The 25,375-nt window shown below is 33.8% G+C and overlaps 2 protein-coding genes and 1 pseudogene across 6 annotated transcripts; all 3 read right to left on the minus strand.

Moving 5' to 3' along the window:
• Positions 1-618: 618 nt before the first annotated feature.
• Positions 619-4,136, minus strand: LOC130737912 (pentatricopeptide repeat-containing protein At3g42630). Of its 3 annotated transcripts, none has more exons than XR_009019030.1 (4): positions 3,971-4,136; positions 2,495-3,680; positions 2,177-2,407; positions 619-1,025 (listed from the first exon to the last, which is right to left on the minus strand). XR_009019030.1 is itself a non-coding variant. In XM_057589768.1 (3 exons), the coding sequence occupies exons 1-2, from the start codon at positions 4,055-4,057 to the stop codon at positions 2,535-2,537; spliced, it is 1,233 nt and encodes a 410-aa protein (XP_057445751.1). In that variant the 5' UTR covers positions 4,058-4,136; the 3' UTR covers positions 619-2,407; positions 2,495-2,534. The 3 variants fall into 3 exon arrangements, 1 of the variants encoding a protein (XP_057445751.1); XR_009019029.1 differs by having other exon boundaries at positions 619-1,217; XM_057589768.1 differs by having other exon boundaries at positions 619-2,407.
• A 3,022-nt stretch (positions 4,137-7,158) lies between these two features.
• On the minus strand, positions 7,159-14,714 carry LOC130737913 (uncharacterized; annotated as a pseudogene). Its single transcript, XR_009019031.1, has 9 exons — positions 13,648-14,714; positions 12,632-12,860; positions 11,996-12,481; positions 11,364-11,433; positions 11,211-11,278; positions 10,466-10,581; positions 10,279-10,385; positions 9,395-9,534; positions 7,159-7,566 (listed from the first exon to the last, which is right to left on the minus strand). The product of XR_009019031.1 is annotated as an uncharacterized LOC130737913 (transcript).
• Positions 14,715-16,169: 1,455 nt separating this feature from the next.
• Positions 16,170-25,032, minus strand: LOC130737914 (FBD-associated F-box protein At4g10400-like). 2 transcript variants are annotated; one of them, XR_009019032.1, is made up of 6 exons: positions 24,895-25,032; positions 21,979-22,049; positions 19,415-20,362; positions 19,155-19,314; positions 18,305-18,411; positions 16,170-16,962 (listed from the first exon to the last, which is right to left on the minus strand). XR_009019032.1 is itself a non-coding variant. In XM_057589770.1 (5 exons), exons 3-5 carry the CDS (start codon positions 20,360-20,362, stop codon positions 18,374-18,376), a joined length of 1,146 nt encoding a protein of 381 aa, XP_057445753.1. In that variant the 5' UTR covers positions 21,979-22,049; positions 24,895-25,032; the 3' UTR covers positions 18,116-18,373. The 2 variants fall into 2 exon arrangements, 1 of the variants encoding a protein (XP_057445753.1); XM_057589770.1 differs by lacking the exon at positions 16,170-16,962 and having other exon boundaries at positions 18,116-18,411.
• Between the last annotated feature and the right edge of the window lie 343 nt (positions 25,033-25,375).

A 25,375-nucleotide genomic window follows, 5' to 3' on the forward strand; every position in this document is an offset into this window, starting at 1 on the left:
TAGAAATAACACCAACATAATACCCAAATTGATAATTGAATTACAGATCTAGAACAAACGAACCCTAAAAGCTGTGTTGCACGGGTACGGGTACGGTATTAGGTACGCGGTACGCGATTTTTGAAAAAACAGGGGTACGGGTACGTTAGATATATGTATATTTTTTTAAATATAATATATAATAAAATATACATAATATTTAAATATAAATAAATTATGCAAAAAAAAGGCAAAACGTCGTCGTTTTGAGCTAGGAAAAAAAATATAAAGGCCAAAACGACGTCGTTTTGAGCCCGGAAAAAAAAAAAAAAAAGGCAAAACGTCGTCGTCGTTTTGAGCCCAGGAACCATTTTTTTTTTTTGGAACGGGTAGGTACCGGGTACGTACCCACAGCGTATGCGTACCGGGTACGTACCCGGTACGGGTACGCGGCCAAAACAGCCGTACCCATGCAACAGAGCCTAAAAGGAAGGTTTACAGAGGTTCAGGTATGTCTTGCATAAGACAGCAAGCAACATATGCAATTATCAACGATGATAAATATTCCTCCCATTATCATTTAGACAAGGAGAAAATGCAAATTCCTAACCCAGTATTTTAAGAAAAGAGTAGTAGCAGTGACAAAACCACACAATTAAACTTTCAATGCTTCAATTGATGAGCCAGTTCAAAGTTTACTATCACAAAATATTTCAAATTACATGAAAAGGTGATGGAACCTGCAGGGTAATAAACTTTCTGTGGCTGCACTCCACCTCTTGTCAGTAACTTTATCTATAAGCTGCATCTACTCAAATTGTTCTAAGTTGGACAGGTAGTGACCAAACTCGCGTTCTAAACTTTATATGGCTGCACTCCACCTCTTGTCAGTAACTTTATCTATAAGCTGCATCTACTCAAATTGTTCTAAGTTGGACGGGTAGTGATCAAACTCGCATTCTAAACTTTCTATGGCTGCAGACTTTACTGCTTGCAGGCAATTCTGGTTACTGAAGTCACATTTTATCCACGCTCCGATTTACTGTCTGGTTTGCATTGCAGAGTGCAGGACTCAAATCAGAACGTCTGATCTTGTATTGTGAATTGAACAATTTCTATAACATTTATTCTTTGTTGTGCAGGTCTAATATCAAAAGATAAATGCACTCTTCAAGCTTCGTTCGTTGCAAATGGAGGATAATCAATGTGTTGCTGACTATATATCACATCTACTACAACTAGTCAAATCAAGTATAAATGTAATTTAGCAATCATAGAAATATGTAATCAGAAAAGACAAACAACAGGTAGGAAATCCAATAGTCATCTATGGACCTCAAAAGCCAACAATTTCAATGCTTGATTGGATCTTAAATACGGTACTTTAAAAGTGAGGGGAATACGGAAAGAAAGACAAAATGCAGACATGCATATGAGCTTTTCACATAACACAGACTTGTTATCTAATGAACCTGAAGAAAAAAAGGCAGATGTAATGTGTCTGTTAGTGACTGTAAGTGAGAGAGATAGTTAGTTAGGTTATTTGGGATGAGATAAGGATAAGAAATAAGGCATTTCGCCTATGAATAAAGAGTAGAGGGAGAGGGAAAGTTATCTAGGCATTTGAGAGGAAATCGGGGCCTCAGGAAAGGGCAGGGTACAGACCAGAGAAGATTTGCTGTGTGAGTTCTTTTCTGTGATCAAGGAAATTCTTCCTTGCATTATCTAATAAAGTACCAGGTTTCTATCAGCAGATTACTGAGAAACACAGCCCTTACGTGTGTGGTAATCTGGATATTGTTAATGCTTTAACTCTAACCAAAGATATCATCAGCTGCAAATATCCCATGACAGTTTTCATACTTCCATTTCCACTTTCCCTATTGACCTTCTACAAAATTCACTAAACACTTGAAAAAAGTTGAAAATTCGATAGATTAAACACAGGTGGGCACACTCTATTTTGAACTTTTCCCCATACAATTTGTTTGAACAATTTAATATTTAGAGTCACAATAACTTATAAATTAGTTGGCGACCCTAATGGAAAAATAAGATGATCAAACAATGATAGGAGAACTACAGAATCCATAAAGAATGAACATATGCATGCCTGAACAAATTTAGGGCCAAGAAATAAGCAAGCTTCTATTGGTAGGAGGCGCTAACTTGAAAATTGTTAAACATTGAACCTTACCAATTATCAGTTCCTGCTGGTTTCTTCAAAATAGGATGTATGTGATGTTCCTTTCACCTTCAACTATACATGATAATGTTCTTTATCAACAAAGCGTTTAAGATGTCTCCAACTTGACACTTCACCCTCAAGTGCATACACCAACAGTAGAATTATGTTCCAAGTCAACTACATACTGGATGTCTATATTCTGTTCAAAAAATAATACTGGATTCTGTATGGAATCAAGGTCTTGTCAAAAGAAAAACAAAGAAAGATAGTTAGCTTTTTGTTCTGCTGAGCCACAAATTCAGTAAAACATTGTTTCAAGTTAACTACCTGGCCAGAAATTGAATGGACCAGAACATCTGGCCACTACTTAGTAGTTCCAAAAGATCTGGTTTCTCCGGTAATGTTTCTTAAAATATTTTTGTATTAAAGTCCTGTAAGTCCATCGCCTTTGTGTCTTGTATTCAAAAAATGCCTCTGAACTCATGTGAAAGTCCCCTTTACCTAAGGCCTCAAACACAAGCGGATCTGTTAACAATCTTGGAGAATCATCCAAGTTCAGTTTGTTTAGGGCAAAGTCCAAGTTTCTTCCTAGCTTTCTATCCAGGTATGCATCAACTACACACCCATAAGTAACTAGATCAGGAATGACCTTTTCATGATTCATGTGTTCAATGCTAAGGTGGAGGTCCCAGAACAGAGACATCCTAGAAAAGGCCAGAGCTCGAATATTGAAGGTAGTAACATCAAGGCGGAACCCAGCTTCAACCATTCTAAGAAATTCTCTCTGCAAGCTTTTCATTTTGAAATTGACAGCATAAGAAAGTAACATAAGGTTCCATAAAAGGTTTCCTACATTTTTCCTACCTAAACCCACATCTCTAACAAACTCACCCAATTCATAGAATTTTATCTCCTTTAGATATGCAGAGGCCATGGCCCGAATCGCTTCCTCCTCTATCAGAAACCTTGATCTCTTAAGGCGGCCATATGCATTCTCCATTTCTTTCAAAGAACCAAAAATACTATAATACAAAAGGAAAGCATTTCCAGTGTCAGAACCCATCGGGAAACCCCTCGAAACCATCTCCTTTGCTGCATCTTCCATCAACTCAAGCTGTCCTCCTCTCCCAAGACAAGAGATAGCCAATGAGTACACATCAGGTAATATACTGAAATTCCTCAAATTCATACAATGTAGAATATTGACCACTTCATCGAATTTCCTGTGTTTCCCATAAGCATCAAACAATCTTGAAACGAATGGAATAGACGGCACAAAAGAACTATTTACGAGTTGCTCCCACGTAGTCTGCGCTTGAGGAAAGAGGCCATTCTCCGCATAATATAACATCAATGCAGGCAAAGTAGATTGCTCAGGCATATAACCATCAAGCTTCATATCATTAAAAACCCCATCAGATTGATAAGACAACCTTTTTTCGACGAATGAAGCGCAATCTGAAGACTTGTTCATACCACTAAGAAATCTCTTTTCATTCCGCCATCGGATTCCCTATTCAAAGCAAGAAATTAAAAAGTGTAGTTGGCATAAATGGTGATCCTTGACAAAAATTCTACATACCCACATCAAATCCTCTCAAATCTCAAGTTGAAGTTTCACCTATATTGTCATGTTAAAATTTTGTCTTTATAATATATATATATATAGTTCAAGTAGGTGGAAACCATAAATATCTATGAACAAGATAATCATAAACCCTGACATGAATTGGAATGAAAAATTACTTAGTGAAAGTGATGAATGGTTTGATTAATCTCAGAATTGGAATGAAAAATTGGAACCTTGTCGCGTTGTGGAGCTACAGTGCCATCGTTCTTTCGCGGAATGGGAATATGGCAAGAGAGGAGTGTAAGAGAGTGTATTTCCATTGACTTGAGAATGAAAGAAATCGAACGACTGGAGGGTCAGAGGAAGAAAAATAGTGTCAAGTGTGAGTGAGAGCATCAATGACCATGGGGTGAACCTAATATGCACCAATTTTAGGTGGTGTACGACCTACTTTGACTGGGTATAGCAGGTCAACACATTATTTTTTTAAAGAAAAAATATCATTAAAAATTTGTTATGTATTAAATTTCTTTAAAAAAAAATGTGTTGACCTATTATAGCAGGTTAAAAAAAGTGGTCTAAAATTAGACCACTTTAAAAGTGGTCAACATTAGGGGTCACCTCTGCCTTGATCCTCTTCAAAGAGAAACTTTGTACTGTTAGAACAATCTAATGTTTTTCTTTTAAAATTAAATATTTAAAGGGATAGAGAGCGTGTTAGTGAACGGATTTTACACCGGTAATGATTCATGAACCACTACACAGTAAAACACCCCTAAACACCCCTTTTACCTGCGGATTTGACTAAATAATACACTGAACTAACCACCTAAATACACATGTCATGTGTATTTAGGTTCATGTGTATTTAGGTGGTTAGCTCAGTGTATTATTTGGCTAAATCCCTAATTTAGGAATTTCAATTTTACACGGTTCTGTGCTTTATGGTTAGTCATGTGTATTTAGGTGGTTAGTTCAGTGTATTATTTGGCCAAATCCCTAATTTAGGAATTTCAACTTTACACGGTTCTGTGCTTTATGGTTAGTCATGTGTATTTAGGTGGTTAGTTCAGTGTATTATTTGGCCAAATCCCTAATTTAGGAATTTCAACTTTACACGGTTATGTGCTTTATGGTTAGTCAAGTGTATTTAGGTGGTTAGTTCAGTGTATTATTTGGCCAAATCCACAGGAAAAAGGGGTGTTTAGGGGTGTTTCTACTATTCAGTGGTTCAGGAATCATTTTTCTCTTATTGATAGCATAGGTGAGAGATACCCCTAATGGGCAAACTTCACTAATATCCCAGGAATGAGGAATGAAATGACTTCTGCTATCTACTCACTCTCTTTTAATAAGCCTTTAACATTAGATTAAATTTTGAATTTAAAAAAAAACATTAGGGTAAATTTTGACATCATCTAATGTTTTTTTTTTTAGTCTAATGTTTTTTTAATAAATATACATGTATACACTGATAATTAAACCACAACATGTATGTAAGAGGAATATTAACTTCCACTAACAGTGCACACACCTTAATTAAATTCTTAAAAAAATATAGAATTTAATGTGTGTGCACCGTTAGTGTAAACTTTGTTTACACAGTTATTTACACAATTTACACAATCACCCAATTGAATTTCGCCACCTCAGCAGATATATGTTTGTTTTAATTGAAATTTAAGGTGAAAGTATTTATTCCACCTACATGGCATGTTGTGATTGGTTGTTAATGTAATGCATATCCATATATTAATCTAATTTTTATGTTTCAAAATTATAAAACATTTACCATACAATGTCATAAAAGAAATGAAAAAGTCTTTGTGTTACGGTTTTCTTTCTTATGGCACGTGCAGTTTGTGGTGGTTTAAAAAAATTAACTCTACAATTTGTGACGGTTTAAAATTCTCATGAGGTATCTTCAGAAAAGTGGTGTCCATGAATTAATGCAGTAAAATGCATCTATAATTTATCTATATATTATGATATGTTTATTATAAATTAGAAAAACCAATAAGAGAAAAAGTTGTGCATGGCCTAACCATACTTACTGACATTACACTCAGGTGTCTTCTACTCCATACTCGTGTTGGCATGTTATTAAGGTTCAAGGATGTTAAAAAGAAGCTCGGAAGCACTTTAATGATATGTATTCGTAGTTTGGGAGCTAGTCGAGAAATATGAGACTACACCTATGTTGGGATGGGTTTAGACGTCACATTCAGCGTCTTCTAGTTCTACTATGTACTCTGTTGGCATGTTGTTGTTACATCTTACAATGTTCCTCATGAATTGTGGATGACTAAACCATACTTATTTTTGAAATCTCTTGTACCTGCACGCTCATAAAAGACGATAACAAACACATATGTGTACTCGAATTCGTTGAGTGATGATCTTCAGAAGTTGGGAAGTGATGATAATTTGATATACGATGTATGAAAAAAAAAAACATTGTCATGAGAGCATGTATGGTCCATCAATAATTTTTTAACTTATGGTATTTTATCTGGATGGTTTAGATATGGAAAATTGACATGTCCACTCCTCATTGAATGGTGATATGCCCATATTTTGTGGTGATCTTTCTATGTTTTTTTACAATAAAATATGTCGATTTGTTCGTTGCATTGTCATGAAAAAAATCATGCTTTATCTTAAAATGTGTAATAGACATGAAACAAGTGAATTAGTTGATAAAGAGAAAAAAAAAACATGGAAAAAGAAGAAAAGTCTCAAAAAGCCAAAAAAAACAGTCATGTTGGAGTTAAGCACGTGATGGTTGTGTCACAACACAAAGCATGCTCTCTACGCATGCATAACTCTACATTTGATGTGTTACATAGAGCATGATTGAGGATTAACCCAGGTGCCTAAGAAGTGAGTTGAATTGTGTCTGTGTTAAACATTAAATTAACGGTTGTCACCTAAAAAATTTATGTTCATATTTGTTACACATGCATTTGGGTTAGAAGTCTAGTTAGCTATATAAGGTAGTATGCACTATGTAATTGGTATGTTGTTAATGATAATGATACTCCTTTTCCCTTGTTTCCCTCTCTATTCTCTCTGTTCTTCTCTCTCTCCCTAATTCTATCCCTATCAATATTCTTATTGAATTACTTCATAGATAGTTGCAGGGGACGATTATTATGAGTAAATTGCAAGGTAAAGAGAAGAACACATAGAATTTTATCAAAGTTACCCAACACAGGATCCATCCAATCCTTGGCCGCAACAAAAAAATTCACTATCACTAGCAATGGCATAACTTCTCCTTTTACAAGTATTCACAAAACTTCTCCGAAGTGTTCTTTAATCCAGCCTCTCCAAGCTGTTAAATTCTCTCCAAGCTTGTTAAGTACTCCTTTTACAAGTATTATTGATTTTGTAAAGAGCAGGGGCTGAAACGCAAAACTTTAAAAAAAACAGACAATAATATTATGAAAGATTTATGAGTGGCATTAATTATAATGATGATAATAAAAACAAAATTGTTTTTTTCTCTCCTTTGCTATAAATTCGAAAAGGAGAGAAACAATGAAATATAATATATGATTACATCTCGTAGCCATTAATCACAAATTGTCATGTTTGTTCTTCTCATCCTCATATCCAGATGCCCTTCCACTCCTTCCTTTGAAATATGGTTCTGGGGAGGTGTTTTCGCTGGGCATATTCAGACCATGATAAGATCGATTCCTGAAAAATTCTGCTCCTGATCTAGCATCCCCTTTGATTAGAGAATTACAGTTCTCCCGCAACTGCAGTGCCTTCTCTGTCGCGTTAGCTAGAGCAAGAGCTTCACTTTGTTGCTCACCATTTTCTGATAAAACACATAAGGGATTAGAAAGCAAATCAAGTTGAATATAATATATGACCTTTCCAGTTTCCAGTAATTTAAGAATAAACTAAATTGCCCTTAGTATTTTATTCTTTGAAGTTGACCACGTTATATGTGAAAGAAAACCCACCTAAAATGTTTGTACTCTTTATGATCAGCGTTTCCTTCTGGTAGAAAAACCTCCACTTTTACCGGTTAAAGTTTATAAAAATTTCAATTGAGATAAAATTGTTCAGTATAAGTTAAACAGCAGTAACCTCAGACAATTTATAGGTCGGGGTTGCTGATAATTTGTACACCATGCAACAGGGTCAAATTTGAACTGAGTGCCTCCAAGGGAGTTTCTATTTCATGCCGTGTCCGATATCAGTGACCACAACATATCTTCACTAAACTATTTTTCAATTAGGCCCAATTGTACATTGAAATAGTAGTTTTAGGGGGTTAGGAGGTTTCAGCAAATGCAAGTGTGATCCCTCTCTTCTTACATATCATGACAATGGATACTACACTTTCATCCTTGTTTATGTGGTATATTTACTGATGATTCTTTTCCTTTAATTCATCAACTTATCACTTAACTGGATTCTACATTGTCACATAAGAATCTTGGACCACTTGACTACTTTCTTAGCATTCAGGTTAAGCATCATAAAGATAGCTCCTTACTTCTCTCACAATGTAATTACATTAGTGATCTTCTTGCCAAGGTACATTTGGAAGAGGCAAAGGCAATATCAACTCCTATGGTTTCTAATACTAAGCTTACTAAACAAGGTGCAGATTATCCTGAAGATCCAACCTTGTATAGATACACAGCAAGAGCACTTCCATATTACAAGGCCAAAAATATGTTATGCTGTAAACAAGGTAATAGATGTTGAATATAATGTGGATGACTGAATCTACCTAAGAAACCAACTATATCGCCTGCAATCTATATTTAAGACAAGGTCCACACAAGATTATAAGAAGAGAAGTGGAATATAATGTGGAATTGTAGATGACTGGGTCTACCTAAGAATCCAACTGCATCACCAATAAAATCTCTATCTTTGAAAGGGAATAAGAAGCTAGCAGTGCGATTTTATGGGCAATACAGAATAAATACTAGAGAACTAGATACTGGCATACAGGATACAATTACCTAACCGTAGTAGAGTTCACCCTGCATTTCATGTTTGTCTCTTGAAAAAGGCCATGTTGGGGTTTGCCAAACCTTAGCCCATACCAACTGAGCTCTGAGAAGATTGGGATTGGGAATTATAGATGCAATCTCAGGATGTCCTATGATTGGACTATACTGCTGCTGGAGAGACTGAACTGTTAATCAAATGACAAGGCCTGCCAAACAGTGAAATTCATAGGAATTACTCAGCTAATTACAGTCTACTCTTCCTACATTTAACCTTGAGGACAAGGTGAAAGCTTCGGGCATAGTATTGGTAGAAGGCCTACAATTAACAGCTTTATGTTAGGAGAAACAGACATGGTTCAGATACTGAGCCAGGGGCAAGTTAGGCTCAACTGTACATTGAAAGGTACTGTGAGTTTTTGAGGAAGTTAGGAGTATTGTTAGTTACGCAAGGTCACTATATATACCAGAATTGTAAGAGAGAATGGAGTCTTCTGTTGAGATCAGAAGTTACAGAGGAGGGTCCAGGGTCCCTCAACTGCTCTGGAATTATATCTCTTGTCTCACCCAGCCTACACTTACATTAATTCTAGAGCTAGTCAATATTCTTTAATAAGATTCTACTATTTCCTTTCATTCTTTCTGAACCAGTGTATCACAAAAGACATAAACTACCTTGATTTTCAAAATCTTCAACATATCTGCCCTGTAAGAATGAAAATCGTGCTTCTTCATCTTGGTTTTCAACTTTTAATTGAGGTAGATTAATTAGATCTCTAAATCCCATTACATAGGCTCCGGTCCACTGGCTTCCCCTAGAAACAAATTAATAAAGTAACATCACAAATTAAGAAATGTATATGTAATTGAAAAGCGTGGAAAGAAATAAGATATGCATTCACATGTATTCAGGTATACATATCAATAAAAAAGGGATTGTATACTCAGTCCATTTACAGCACATGTAGAGAGCATAAAAATCAAAATAGAGTTATGCTGGTATTATGAAATTTCCAAATCCTTTACATGTTCGTAGAAGAAAGCGTGTAGAAGACACAACATTGCATGACCAATAAAGCCAAAGGAAGAAGAATAAGGAACAAATGGTTTTCTACCAGGAATATCAAACACAAGGCATTTGAATGGGTGACTTGGTGAAGGTGAGGGTGTGTATATGACGAAATTTAAATATTACATATTCAACCATATCTCTTCAGAATAGACAGTGACCAGATTAAAGGTTTCCACAAATCAGATTACATTGTGTAAAAACTAAAAAGCAAAAGAATGACAACAGAGCAGTTGACATAAAGCAAATCTAATTAGGCTTGAGTTTCAGGAAGTTTAAAAAGTTCCAAGCTCATGCGCAAGTTAGCTAGCTACCCCTATATGGAATACTCAGTTATTTCCCCTGTTTATGGTTGTGGTTATTATTCAATTACAGTATTATAAATGTAACCATAAATTAAAATTTGAGAGATGACGTAAAAATATTAGCTATCAATAAGAAAAACACCAGCAAAACCAAAGAGACAATTTTGAATGTTATGATAGGGTACCTGTTGAAAGCTATTGATGCTTCAAAGGGAGTAATAACTGGAGCAAGATACTCTTTGCTATCCAGCAAAGCAGTTTGGGCACAAGAGACGTATAAAAAAACATCACACTGGTTAAAATCAAACTGTTAGCAAATTTTCAGACAAAACGGAAAAATGAAGTATGTACTAAGAAAGAATCAAACTTCACCTCAGGAAAGTTTGCAAGTTTAGCTGGGTTTGGTCTTCCCATAACCAAAGTATAGGGTTTTTTGCCCGCCCCTTTAATGAGCTCCGTCATCTGATTTATGATGTTCAGATAACCAGCTGCGTCAATATACAGTATGTTAAATCCCATTTCTCATGCAAACAAACAACAAAATAAATTACTTACTGATAAGAGACTAGAGAGATAATCTGTAATTTGTCATTAGTTATGAACCATCTCAAAAACTTAAGTCATTATGTGAAGATACATTTTTTTTTTGAAAAGGCAAAAAAGAAATATATTACTAAAAGGAAGCACAAGGGGTGCTTCACCCCCAAAGTACAAGATATACAATTGTATTTGTACTATCTGTAATGATTTTGCCCAACATACCCAGCATAAACAATTCATCCAACATATAACCGCGTACTATGTAAAAATGAGGCAATATGAATAGCACAAAACAATGTTCCATTAGTCCAATATACATTCTTCTCTTTTCATTTAGTTTTAATTAACACCAAATAATGTTACTTGATTCCAATATTCCAATGTAAATTCTTCTCTTTTAATTTAGTTTTTGTAACAAGGGTTCCTTCTATAGATACTTCTTTTCATTCAAATTAAATGTACTTGGAAAATTTCCAATCATGCTTACCAATACGAGTAACAATATATATTTGGATACATTCATGTTACTCAGTAATAATCATGCAAGAAAAACAAAAATTATGACAGTGAAGTTTACCAACTCCAAGAGTTCCAACCAAAATCGCAACAATGTTAGCATCCTTAGCCCTCTCCACCAGGTAATATCTGCATGGTTCACACCTGAACTTAGTAATTTTTAAAACAGACAGTGGTTTACATGAAGGATAGTGTATTTATATTGAACACATACCTACGTTTAAGAATCCTCCTCTGTGGAGACAAGTCTGTCACCATTCGATTCCCAGTCACATCATATCTGACTAAAACAAACAGCATCATAATTAAAATGATATCCAGAAAGAAGATATACCAGAAATGGCATCAAACTGCATTATATTTTCAGTATGTTAGATATTCAAACAATGCAGTAGGTGGGTGGGGGGATTAGCTTCCTAAATGAATCCTTTTGTCAGAGATGGAGGACTTAAACGATAGTACCAGTTTAACTAATTTTCTAGTTCCATATCATGAGAAAAGATACCACAAAGTAAAGGACAAGATCGGAAGTCAAACTACTAACTTGTGTTAGAAATAAAATATATAAACATTCATGTATCCTTCCTTTATCCAACAGTTTAAGCTTTTTGGAAAGTTGGTTCATGACAACTTGAAAGAAAGTTATTGTTGATAAATATAACTCCTTCCTTTGATTAGTAAACTACAATCGAAAATTTGTGGAGAGTTCTCTAATTGGTCATATTTTCATGCAACCGTATAAGGGTCTCTTAAGTTGCTATATGCAACATATTCTAGCATGTAAAGTAAATCATTAGAATACAGACATACAAGATAAATTTCAGAAAGGATAGGTTAAATATTAACCTATTTCACAGGCATTGAATGTGAGCACTACATTTGCAAAAGCAGAATTATCAAGTCCAATCCAAAAGAGCAAGTAGTCTTCCATGCTTTGTCCCTCAGATAATTTCCATGTCAATCCTCCAATACTATATATAGTCCCACTGGTCCCATCAGAAAAGGCATTGTTGCTACAACCACAGGCTGGTTCTTGGAGCCCATTTAATTTTGTTATATCTTTCGATGGAAACATAAATGGAGATGGAACATCAGCAAAGTGACTCACGGGCTAAAACATGTATGACCGTAATGTATGACACAATCAGCATTAATGTGTGATGCTCCAACTTCATCAACACAACAACTGCCATAGGTGGTGTCTGCCATCACAAACAACCCAACGTCTGTCTCATCCGCACTGCTTGTGACATCAAATTCTCTCAATGATTGAAGTCTCTTGCGCAGAGCAGTGACCACTCTAGTTGAATCTTTCAGAAGATCATCTGGAAACTGAAATTCATTCCAGAAAAGTTATTGCAATTGACCAACACACGGTCTAGCTAGAGTGCTAGACTCTAGACTCTTCACTACTAATGGTCTGAAAGATTTTGACTCGTCCAAAGATGAGAGGAAGTAAATAATTGAGGAAGAGGGTCTTACTTGTAATGCAACTCTGGTGAAGTTGTGAGTGCGAATGAAGTGAGCAGTGGCAGCAATATCATAATTTGATTCAAAATCCATGGCCATAGGCTGTAGGCCACAAGCTATAAAAAAAGGCTGTTTCCTTTCCTATTGCTGTAAATATATTGCAAATATGCCAACAAGAATAAAAGTTACATAAGAAATCCACAGCTTCCCTCAAGTTCCCACTACCCCGTAGTTGAACACCCTGCATTTCCAAAACAGAATGCACAGAAGGCTCAAGTTATTAAATAAAACCATAAAGAAAATCAAATATACTGGTGCCAAAAATTTGCTAGAATCTAATTTCATTGTTTTAATCAAACAGAAATAAACTTTTCATTTGCTGAGGAAAGCACCTCCATGGATACTACCTGACACATGACAAAAAATAATTACTACTTGGACAGTGACTATATTTGACATCGACATAGATGTGATTGCAATGTCCAATTTAACCAAGTTCTTCTTTTTAGTTTTCTTTTTGAAATAATGTTATGAGTTAGATGATGAAAGTCAGTTTAGCAATGAATTAAAGAAACAAAAAAATAAAATAAAGAAAATGCATGACTCATATAGTCTAGCAAATGCAGAAAATGCATCTTAATATAATTCTTACTGAAAGTCTGAAACTTCAGAGTGCAAGTAAGGAAAAGAAAAGAACTTGCATGAATACTTGACTGAAGAGTCAGGAGCCCAAACCAGTGTCATTAAACTCGACTCGATGATCGAGTTGGTCAGGGCTCTAGGTCAATGGGTCACTGGTTGAACCGGTTGACTGGGTTAACATTAAAAAAAATCATTAAGCAGAGTAACAGACCCAACAATCACAGTCACAGACTTCAGAGCAATTGTGATATATTGTGAATTTTTTAAACAGTGTAACACAAATAACAATCACAGTCAGTGTTATAAATATATAGTTATTAAACAGAGTAACACAAGTAATTGTGTTCTAAATAGAAATCTTGCAAGCTGAGCGGAAGAAGAAGTACCTGAGCAAGGAGCGGACTTCACCTAGGGTATGGTGAAGTGAAGAGTGAATCAGAATTCAGAAAACGCAACGCACAGAACGTTCCAATTTGCCTTTCCCTCCAGACTCCAAAACGATGTCGTTTTCACGTTTTAAAAATAAAATACCTTTCAGTCTCTTATTAATATCTTATTAATATCATAACGTCTTTATCAATAAAATTATGTAATAAAACAATTTAATGTATTAATTTTTAAAAAATATTTACCAATCTTCCAAATTTACTCTTATTAAAATCATTTATTTAAAGTTTCTATAAAAAATCATTTATTTTTATATTTTCAGAATTTCTCACGAGAAAGATAACTTAAGTGATAAAGCTAAGAGACATATGAGTTGGGGATAGGAAGATCCAAAGTTCAATCACTAAAGGGTGTAATTTATCATTTTGATGTACCAAAAAAAAACTTTTAAATTCTAACCATTTAAAAAACAATTAAGCCATGAATAGTGGTTGGTGTTGAGTTTTTGAAATTAATAAATACAACGGATAATTACAGTTTAGTGGAGGCAATTAGTTTATTTTTCTGTAATTCTCTATTAGGAGACTAAAAAAATGCAGCCTCAGCAATAATTCCTTGCTCTCGGAGATTCCAAATCATAACCAAATCAAGGAATTCCAATGATATAAAGAGGAATATAATAGTCCATGTCAGGTTCTTCTTCTAAAGCAGAATCATATATCTAAAGTATAACAAGAACAAAGAAAAAAACAAACAATATTTGCTTTTGTGGAAATCTTACCTCTGCACAGAAGAGGAGGTTGGAGCCAGAGGAACTAACGACGGCGCTGTTGCACAGGTGTGTGCTCCTCGTCGTTGGAAGAGGAGCCCATTGACGGCGCTTAGAGGCAGCAAGGTGGCGGCGACGGAGTGGACAATGGAAGCGCTGTAGACGTGCACGTGTTGCTCGGCGACGGAGTGGACAAGGGAAGCAAAGGGAAGCTGGTATTGGGGATGGTGGTGCGGGATTTTGGGGGAGAGAACCCTAATTTTTTCCAATTTTGTTCCCCCCCCCCCCCCCCCCCCCATTTTCCCTCACTTTCTCATTTTCTAGGCCAAATGAATTTCAAGAATTACACGGTGGCAAGCTGATTGGCGGCAGATGTGGAAATGGAGAGGAACGCTATTTAAGGTGTTAAAGTAACATTTTCGGGGGACATCATAATATTATTTTTTGAAATCTAATAAATGATTTTATATTAAGGGACATAGAGTATGTCACTAAGGGGTCTTATAATAGGGGACGCAGGGAGTAGGTTACATATGTTCTATGGTGTCATAATGTTTATTTGTCATTTTTTTTCCATAAATAACCAATACACGCAAGCGATGAAGTAGACTTTTTACATTTATTTTGGCCTTAAACAAATTTTGTTCCATTTATAGATTAGAAGTTTTTGTTAATTTTATTTTAGTTAATAATTTTAATGGAAGAAAATTTGTTACAGGTCACAACAAATGTAAAAAGGTCACATCGCTTATGTCGATTTAATTATTAATAAATAAAAATGGCAAATAAGCATTATGAAATCTAGGTACAATTTCAAATAAAACAAAATTTGCTATGGACTAAAACGAGGTTTATTTTTGTTAGGGGTTATTTCAAATTCTCGTGTATAAGTCAAGAACTAGAAACATATTTAACCCAATAAAATAAAATTGACTGACTCTCCAGTCAAATCGAGAGAGACATGAGTACTGATTTTTTTACTGAACTGGTCGGTTCATTCTTGTTTGAACCGGGTCAATTTCATAGCTATCCATTGTGTGTCTCAGACCGGTTAAGTACCTAATTCACAGTCCAACTGGTCAAACTGACATGTTCAAGTCGAGTTTAATAACACTAGTCCAAACACTACTTGTATCTTTGTGTTGATGTATAGTTATGACTCATTCTTATCTAAATCTCTTCCTTAGACTACAATTTGAGAGATTTGTTCTTAGAAAGTTAGAACTAATTGTATCATTTTAACTACATATTTTACCTTTTTTTTTAGAAAACAAATAATTTTGCCATAGGCACCAATGTTTAGGTGAAGCATCTAATAAAATGAACTTGTCACTAAAATATAATGACTCAAAACATGATATAGAAAAAGTAAAAGCGGGAATGCATATATTTTAATCTTTGGAATTTTGTATCCTTCAAATCTCAAAATGGATAAATTGAAGCTCACTCTGAAATCAAAACAGAAAATTGAAACAAGTAAAATAAAAGAAAACCTCACAATACTTGTGGTTCTACCCAAGTGAAAGATTAGTAACAAAACAAGAGGAAAATCGTATGGAGGTGAAGCTTTTCGGTAAATCGTCGAAGTTACAATGGAAATCATCAGCGCTTGGACTAGAAGCCATAGAGCTCCTTCGTCTTCAAATAGTAGAACCTAGTCGATGGCTATGTGAATAAAAAATGACCTAGTCAAAATTTAATTTGGTAAAAAAATATAAAGTTCAAAAAAAAGATTTAATAAAATATATAAGATGAGTGGCTTAATGTGAGCGAAACCTGTACGAGCCCACTTAAGGAGGGGTTGCGTGTGTTAGAGCCAAAAACGAATTAAATTCCGGATTTGGATCCTCTCCAACCGCTTCACCTGAGCCTAATAGAATAATCTCTCTCTTTAATTTAATCCAAGCCTTCGAATTTTAAAATCAATGGATCAATCTGGTTGCAAGTCCTTCAATTCCCCACCCTCTTTACTCAATTTTCCCGTTTTTAAAAATCGTTTTAAAAAGTTGTTGACAACATTATAAATCTACAATAGACATAACAATTATCAACTTTGTAAATCCATGACAATAAGTAGTAGGCACCAACAAGATAATGGAGGGGGTAGGTAGCAGTGGTTGTAGAGATTGTTGTTACCAAATGGTGGCAATGGTGGAGACGGTGGTGTTGGAGGGTGGCGGCGACGGTGGTGCTAGCATCGGTGATGAAGGCGACAGTGGAGGTTATTGTGGTGGTGATGATGATTCACACATAATTTGCATGATTTTTCCTATGATTCCCTATAATTTACTACTTGGTTTTTATGCATTTCCTATGAATATGGAAAAAATATTATTAGAGCAACCGTTATAACATAAACAAAGATTGGGGACAAACTATACATCTTTCATATCCCCAACTTTTATTTAAATTTCAGAGAATACAATTTCCAATTCCAGCGTCCTTTGCAATCACCATAAACAAAAGTTAAGACAAACATTGTCTTAAGTCTGACTTTTTCTTCCAAGACTTGTCTTCACTCATGGTCAGTTATTTGTAGCACTTTCTAGATCAAGTTAAAAAAATAGCCTTAAAATTAGTATATTGGCTGATGTTGAAAATCTAGAGACTTCCAGCTTAAACGTAGTGTTTAAATTTGTTTTTTTGTAATGTATGTTTACATTTAATTATTGGTTTCGTAATTTTTCAATTCTTTCAAATTTAGTTATTGATGATTCTAACGTTCTACTTCAACTAATTTACTAAGATATATCACAAAAAATATGTACATAAATTACGTTATTCGCATCTAAAACAAACAAATTAAAATACTGTGCGAGTCATCACACTAGTAATGTTAATTTTTTTTTGAAAAGCATCACACTAGAAATGTTAACTTAGTAATAACAAGTGATAAAGAAGAATTTATATATTTTTATGACTAAAATCAAATATTTTAACCATTTATAAATTAGTTCATTTTTCAATTAAAATTATATGAGAAACTAAATAATTTTACCCTAGGAGTAACAACTAGAAATTGATACATAATAAAATTAATATATATTATTAAAATTAATAGTTTTACATTAATAAATTATAACAATTCTAAATATTGAAATGATTTTAATTTGGGATGAGTATGATAAGAGATTAGAAAATTCTTATCATGTTCTGCTGGGTTTCAACCTAGATCTCTCATAAGGATAACATTTATACATTATAGACATGATAGGATAAAGATAGAATTGTATTAGCCTATCATGTTGATGCAAGGAACAAGGGATCACAATCGGATATGATTTCCAACAATACCCTTAGAGGATTGAGAGTGAAATCATAACATTTGAACCCACTAATCAAAGGCTGTTACATACATGCATGTATTTTGTTGCATTCATATAACCATAGATTTTTCATTAAATAGTTATCATTGTTTTTATACACTAAAGTGTAATAACTCACTTTAGATTTCAAATCTTACAAAATACATGTAAATACTAATAGCTTTTCAAGAAATAAACATGAAAATACTAATAATTCTTAGTAGTAGGTTGAAAATTTTACAAAAAAAAGTCGTTAAGCCAAATTGTAAAAGTTTTTGTTACTACATGCTTGAGTTTTATTGCCTTATTGGTTATAAAACATGATTCATGAGTATTTTCAAGTCAATCGTTTGGAGGTGTCATAGATAAATCTGGAAGGAGCGACCAACAATATGGTAATATGGAATTTATTTCCTTAACTTTGAAATAAAACGTATGGTATAAGCTGAATCAATATTCACAGAGTCCTCGGTATTGCAACCAATTCATGAAAAGTAAACTTGTCCCAAAAAACCAGTGAAAGTATTTTAGACTTTTATGCAATCAAAAAATGTAGAACCCAACGACTATAAAATGTATTACCTCAATTTAAGCTTGATCAACTGCAAAAATCTTAGCTATGTTTTCAGTTTATCATCAACAAAGGATTATTTACAGCAACTCAAACATTTCTTGATAGGATGGTGTCGCTACAGGTTGAACAAAAGAAAAAGAAAAAATTGTAAGTTCTCATGCTTAAGTGTAACAAATGAAAACTTTCATGTATAATTCCAGAGTGAATATTAATAATAAATAAATTACTTCAGATTTTGAAATTGAAATCCATATCAAATACATAAATTATTCACATAAAAATGAAAATATAATGAAGTGTAAAATTATAGTGTCTGTACAAGTCATTAGCATAACAAAACAGAAAGGGTGAAAATGAACTCGATGAATGCATTGAAATTTCCTCATCCCTAAGTCAAAATCATTTATGATCACGTTACGGCAAGCTTAACTTTATAATAATATATATTGTGATGTATGCATTGTGTTAAGAAACCATAGATTCTCTATTTTTTTCATTTAGAAATAAAGAACTTCAGCTCTGGATGCAATCCAACACAAGAAAGTGCATGCTCCCTTTTACCAGGAGTATGTACTCCAAAAAGTCTTTTTGTGAAATAGTAATAGTTCATACCAAGAATGTTTATTACATCTAAAAGCTGAAAAGTATGTTTTATGAGGATTTAGCTTTTCCTTTACTGGTTTCTTACATATGCAAATAAATTACTAGTCATGCATGTATGTCTAACAAAAAAATAAAATAAATTAGAATCAAAATTGCTAGACATATTTGTATAACAAAAGGGGCAATATATATAAGGGAAAATATATAATAAAAATAAGTATATGACTTACTACTAAGAATTGCATGTTATATTACCTTGAATGATCATAGTTTCTGCAAGTGGAGAGTTTTGCAGTATGTATTCCAATTCTTGATCCAGTACAGGTATTCCACAATCATGTTTCACTATCAATGACCTTAAGTTGGCAAAACGAGCAGGTTCAAAATTCGGAAGACCAAGGGTTGAAGCAAGATCCTAGGCATTAAAAGGTGAATAACAGATATATTAGAAAATTTTGAAGCAAATACACAATATATCATTACGTTAGTTTAATAAAAAAACTAGTTTTAGTTACCTTTAGAGTTTTGGCACAAATTGTCAATGAGCGTACATTACAAAACCTTTTCATCCAACTATTCAAAGTCCTTTCACAAATCTTCAGATGAGATCTAAAGCACAAAGCTTCAATGCATGCTTCTTCAAGAAAATCTAAATTGTGCTCAAAGAGTTGATGGTTATTTCTGGAACTAAGACGACCCACAAAAGTAAATGACTTCAGATTGGGAGCAGAAACCTGAGCTTTGAAAGGATCAAGAATATATTTACCAAAACGCATGGTTAGATTAGTGAGTTTATCACCAGATACACAAAGGGCCTTTGCACTGTTGCAATTGTCAATCACTAAAGTACTCAACTTCTTGCAGAGTGAAAATGGCTTCACAAAATCATCATCATCATCATCATCATCATTTGAAGAAAATGCAACATATTTCAAACGACATTTCTCCAACTCCGGAAGGTCTAGAGCATGTGGAAGCTTTATCAACCAATTGGATTTGCGAAATGATACGTCAAGATATTTTAGAGAGCGAATGGAAAATATAGGGCCAAAAACCAGAGCATTTCTTGCACCCTTACTTCGTAAGCAGGCATCAAATGTAAATTGCTTGACACTATGTGATACAGCATAACTGACGATCTTCTCCGAAATTTGAGAATGAATATAACCATTATGATCAATAGCAATATTATGGAAGGCACTGTGATCATCACGATGCTGCAAAACCTTACAAATAAACCTCTTGAAAAATTCAGCCCTCTCAAAATGTTCATTACTAGCTATCAAAGTTGGAAGATATTTCCAGAGGTGCTTCCATCTTTTGCCCAAGATACAAGTATGAACAGCTTCTTTTGTTGTCAAAGATGTCATAATGTACAACAAAATGGAGTCAGGCAACATGCTTAGTCTATCCACTTTTTCTTCTCTTTCATTAAGCATTTCTCTTTTCCACTTTGGCTCCATCTGTACAATATCTCAAAAATGACATTTGATGGAATTATGGAAATAATCTTGGATAGATGCAAAGATAAAAATTAAGTTGACATAAAATTTAATGGCTCAGTGGCTCAATAGAATCTAATAAAACAACAATATTTTAAAAATACTATCCCCAACTGATCACAAAAACATAGGAATATGTGCCCTACTTCAACTATGGTTTCAAATTTAAATTCCTTTTTATTGTACAACTTTTCGTGATTATTTGTAAATCAATACAAGGGAACTAAAACATTTTTTAAACTAAAATTATATCTGCACCATATTGAAAACAAATATTAAAAGTTCCTAAATTGCTTTGATTTAACAATTGGGGGGGTAGTATGAAACCATTAACGTGTAGCTTCAATACTTATATGTCTGGCACCAAAATTTATGAGAAACTTCATACTGAGTTTTAATGAATACTGATAAGATTAAACCTCCTTTGATCCAAGTTTATCGCCGGAAAAAGAAGAATTTCAGGTTTGGAACCACCATGGGGGGTGGCGCAGCCACTACTGTGGCCATGGAGACTCCTGAGCAGCCAAAACAGCAAGGAGAGAGGGGAAATACGAATTTGGCAGATGGTTAGAGGCAGTTACCACTTACCAGTCTGTAGTTATTAGGAGTTAGCAGTTATTAAGTGCGTAAGTTGGTTATTATGTGTGTATGTCAGTTTGTATTTATAATAAAAATTGCACTATGCAGTTGTATAAATAATTGATGCAGCCTATTAGATGGTTGTCCAGAAAATTATAAGTGTGTGGTAGTATGGAGAGAACAGGCTCTCGAATTCCTGCTGTATTGTACTATTTCCAGTAGAGATTCTTCATCTCTGCGGTATCAATAATAATTATCCATTATTCTATTCCCTTATCTTATAAAATACTTTTATTCTCTATTTGTTTTAGTGCTAGAACAGGGGGCATAATGAATGACAAAGTGAACAAACATTGTATTTCAGAAGCTTTAGTCAATCTAAATTTTAAGAGGAGTTTTTTTAACACCAGGATACAGCTCTTGATTTGCATCCTCAATTAGTTTATAAATTTTTTGTGCATCTTCATTTAAGCTATCATGTACTCCATCTTCTTGAACAACATCTTTAAATGTCTCAAATAATAAGCCATCAATATATATCATTGAGGTCCATATGAGTAATCTCTTCACCCCAGTAAATCCAATTTATATAGCTTTCTACAAACCCCTAAAATGACCAAACTTTCCTTAAGTGAATGCAACATCTAAAGAGTATTTAACACCGGCAATATAACCTTCACTAAATCGAGGCAAGTCAACCCTTTTTTTAATCATGTTTGGTTTTCAAAACAATGAACTACCAAAAGATAATGAACTTAGTGAATAATATATTATGGATGAAATGAATATGATTTTATAATATACTCTATTTTGAAATATTTGAAGTTGCACAAAATACTAAGATATCAACAACAAAGAAGACATTTACCATTAACTAGAAGCACATTTTAGAAAGCAAGACACTTATTAGGCTATTTTCAAGAAACTCAAAAGCTTAAAGCTATCTATCACTTCAAACTTCACGCATTCTAGATAACATATTTGGCATAACATATTACCTTAATTGATAATGTCTAGAGCTGCAAGGATGGTGCTTCCTTGAAATTAAGGAATGAAAGAGAGATGCTACCTGCATAAGACACAATAAAAAGACATCATATAAGGACAAAGTAGTTTCAATTGGATGAGGAAGTTATGAGAATTCTAGACTAATTAAGTCATGAAAACAAGAAGTCTTAATTCATTCAATCTCATGTACTGACAACTGGATAAATAATATTGATTTAATTTGAAAATTTTAATTATGGATTTGAGTATTGAAGATGACATGGGCGTCATGGCTTGTGATTATAGAGAGAGTAAGATGTGACTTTATGAGGTTCAGAATGAGGACTCAAATTATATACAAGATTACAACTTACAAGGTTGGATAATTATGTTTAACAACTAAAGCCATGCCTTCAGATATTCTGTTATGATTATCTCATTGCAAAAGTTTAAATTAAAACCAAACTGCCACCTCTAACATATACGCACACTTACACTTATGAAAAAATTATTATAATATGCATATAATATGTGTAGAGAGGCACTACCCAGCAATTCTGATATCAAGGTTCTAGGCGAGGGGTGTCCTCATCATCGAGAAGGAGGAAGAAACATAAGAAGTTGATGACAGTGAGGAATTAATACATAGAATCTAATGTTGATATTTGTTACTATAGAATCCCATACCACAAAACAGCAATTTCGCCACACCACCCATATAAGAGGCATTCCTTTCTAACCCAAGGTACACACGATTTCAAACATCTAAGAGATAGAAAAAAAAAGGGAATGAGTTGATGTTAGAAAAGCTTCCCAACTGATTGCATGATAGGTACTCATGGTTAGTGACTTATTAGGGTTAATAGATCGTTAATTGGGGGTGGGAGTTAATTAGAGAGGGAGTCTATAAATAAGTGAGTTAGAGAGACTACGGGGTATCTTTTGTATTCATTTTGGTATTAGGTTTTAGAGAGAGCATTGGGTCTCTTTCTAGGGTTAGGGAGGGTGTTTAGCATCTCTCTCATGTATCTTCTCTGATTACCAAATTGGGAATTCGGGTGTTTTAAAAGAAATAACAGTTCTTGGTTGAGTTCTATCATTGCACAGCTTCAAAATTACTAGTAATACAGTTTTAGCTATAAAAAATAAGTAACAAGGTAACATATCATGAATCAAAAGAGAGGGGCAGGGCCTAGTTTTAGTTGTTAAGTTAGACACCAAGTCGCCACCTATTATGCCAACATGACTGAATTTTGGTTATTTTTGCAATCCCTGTCAACAACTATTAATGTCTATTGCATAAATACATATGACATCACAAAAAGTTAAATGAACCTCACATGACTTCTTCAAATGGGAAGACCCTAGACATCACCAATTAAGGAAACTGGAAATACAAGATGGCTTGTTTAAAAAATACAAGCATAATTTGTTTTGGATTGTTCAAGTGAATGCCTATGACACCATAAATTAAGGAAACATACACAAAATGACTTATTTGCAAGACACAAGCATAACTTGTTTGGTAGACACAGCATTGCTTACTTTGATCGGAAAAGAAAATAAATAAGGGATTCACTTCAAAAATAAAATTGAAGAATTATAATTATAAACTAAAATCAATAAACCACAATTTAAATAAAATATAAAGATCATAAAATGCCATAAAATTAAACTATCAAAGCGTGGATTACTAATAGTTTATTCAATTTCAATATAAGAAAGAGGAAACCAATGAAAGCTTTGAGATGCAGGAAATACATATGATACTATTTTATCAATGTGGAGGCCAGAGATATGAACTTCCAGAGAATATTTTGAAATCGTCATACAATTTTCAAAATGATCAAATACTCAACCTCAAGCTGCAATAATTATCATTTTCCCTTTTCTCCATCATCGTGACTCCTGAGACAATGACGTGCACTTATGGCATTATATATTCCCAAGCCTAACAACTACCTAATAGATAATCTAAGCAGCTTATGCAGTCGATAAGTTAAACAGGGAAAACGGTTGGCAACTAAGTTGTTTTTTAAAAGAATAATTCATGTTCCACAAATCACCAATATTATATGTGGCTCTTTAAAATGAACGAGTTTCTTGAGTCACATTCCTTGAAGGACAAGCTACCCTACTCTGTCAGTGTCAGGGAAACTAAGCTCAGATACTATGAGTTGCATTCAACAATATTGTTCACCAAAAATATTGTTTATTGAAAGTCAAGGAAGATTGCTTCAAATTTAGCTGGACCTCCCAAGGTCCTAGTGTTTTAGGGTTAATTAAGGTGAAATTTAGCTTGAAAATTAGATTTTAAGGTATTAATTCCTAACACTTGTCTTGGTGGAGAGACTCTGGATAATGACAAAAACAGAGTATACTATCCTAATTCCTAACTGAAGTTCTGAGTTCTAGATTCTTCTTTTTTTTTTTTCTCAAAATAGAGAGTAAATGAAAATATTAAGACCATCAAAATTTGTGCCTACATCATCAAAATAATAGAAAATAAAGGGTAAAAAAACCTATCAGTTGTTAATCAAGAACGCGGCACAAAAGCAGGAGAACCTAGAAAACTATCAAGCCCCGAAGGTCCCTCCTCAACCCGAACCGAATTGGCAAGAAACCCATCTTTGAAATCAGTGAATCTAAATTAATAAAAAAATTGGATGCTCCAATACCCAGATTCCTAAACCCCCGTGTCCTCTTAAAAAACTAGAAGAAAAAGAAAGATTAAAAAAGAAACTCAAACTTTCAACTTCACTCCCTTGAACACCTACTGATAATCATGATAAAACAGATATCCAATCATTCACCATCACAATGCGTAGAACACAGAAAAACTATCGGTGAAATCAATCATTCAATGGAACAAGAACAAGAAATATTGAAACAACAAAATGCAAGAAACATAGGTAGAAGAAACTCACTTCGATTGGCTCAATGCAGTGAATATGAGATCACACTCCGTTAGAGTTGCGCGTGAACGACACGACAGAGAGCGACGATGGGTGACGGAGGAGACTGTGTGCTGAACCCTTATTCTGCCAAACGAAAACACCCACTCATTTTTCAAACCCTTATTTTGGTTTTCATTATTATAAATTTGATTTCTTAATAGTTTTTTGAAAATGATTTCTTAAAAAAGTTACCACTACTAAGTTAATAAATTCAAACATTAAAGTACTAAAATAAATATATTTTTATCTATAGAAGTTTATGATATTTTAATTAATTTATATATATATATATATGCTTAAAAATATTAGATAGAAAATAACATTTAAACATGAGATTTTTATTATAGTAAGGATGCACTACCAAGTCCAAAAATAGCTTCAACGATGAATATGAAGGAAAAAAATTTTTAATGATAAATTTTTTTTAAGATATATTAAACTTTTTTTTTAT

This window comes from Lotus japonicus, chromosome 2 (genome assembly GCF_012489685.1).
Source record: "Lotus japonicus ecotype B-129 chromosome 2, LjGifu_v1.2".
In the NCBI taxonomy this organism is placed as follows: Eukaryota; Viridiplantae; Streptophyta; class Magnoliopsida; order Fabales; family Fabaceae; genus Lotus; species Lotus japonicus.

What these genes read in the sequence shown, in the direction of transcription:
- LOC130737912 (XM_057589768.1), bottom strand. Translation starts at nt 4,057, where the DNA reads ATGGAAATACACTCTCTTACACTCCTCTCTTGCCATATTCCCATTCCG. An exon ending in TAGCTCCACAACGCGACAAG is followed by an intron (nt 3,681 to 3,970) that starts GTTCCAATTTTT and finishes TGCTTTGAATAG; the next exon opens with GGAATCCGATGGCGGAATGA.
- LOC130737914 (XM_057589770.1), bottom strand. Translation starts at nt 20,362, where the DNA reads ATGGAGCCAAAGTGGAAAAGAGAAATGCTTAATGAAAGAGAAGAAAAA. An exon ending in TTTGTGCCAAAACTCTAAAG is followed by an intron (nt 19,315 to 19,414) that starts GTAACTAAAACT and finishes TTTAATGCCTAG; the next exon opens with GATCTTGCTTCAACCCTTGG. An exon ending in AGAAACTATGATCATTCAAG is followed by an intron (nt 18,412 to 19,154) that starts GTAATATAACAT and finishes TTCAACCTGTAG; the next exon opens with CGACACCATCCTATCAAGAA.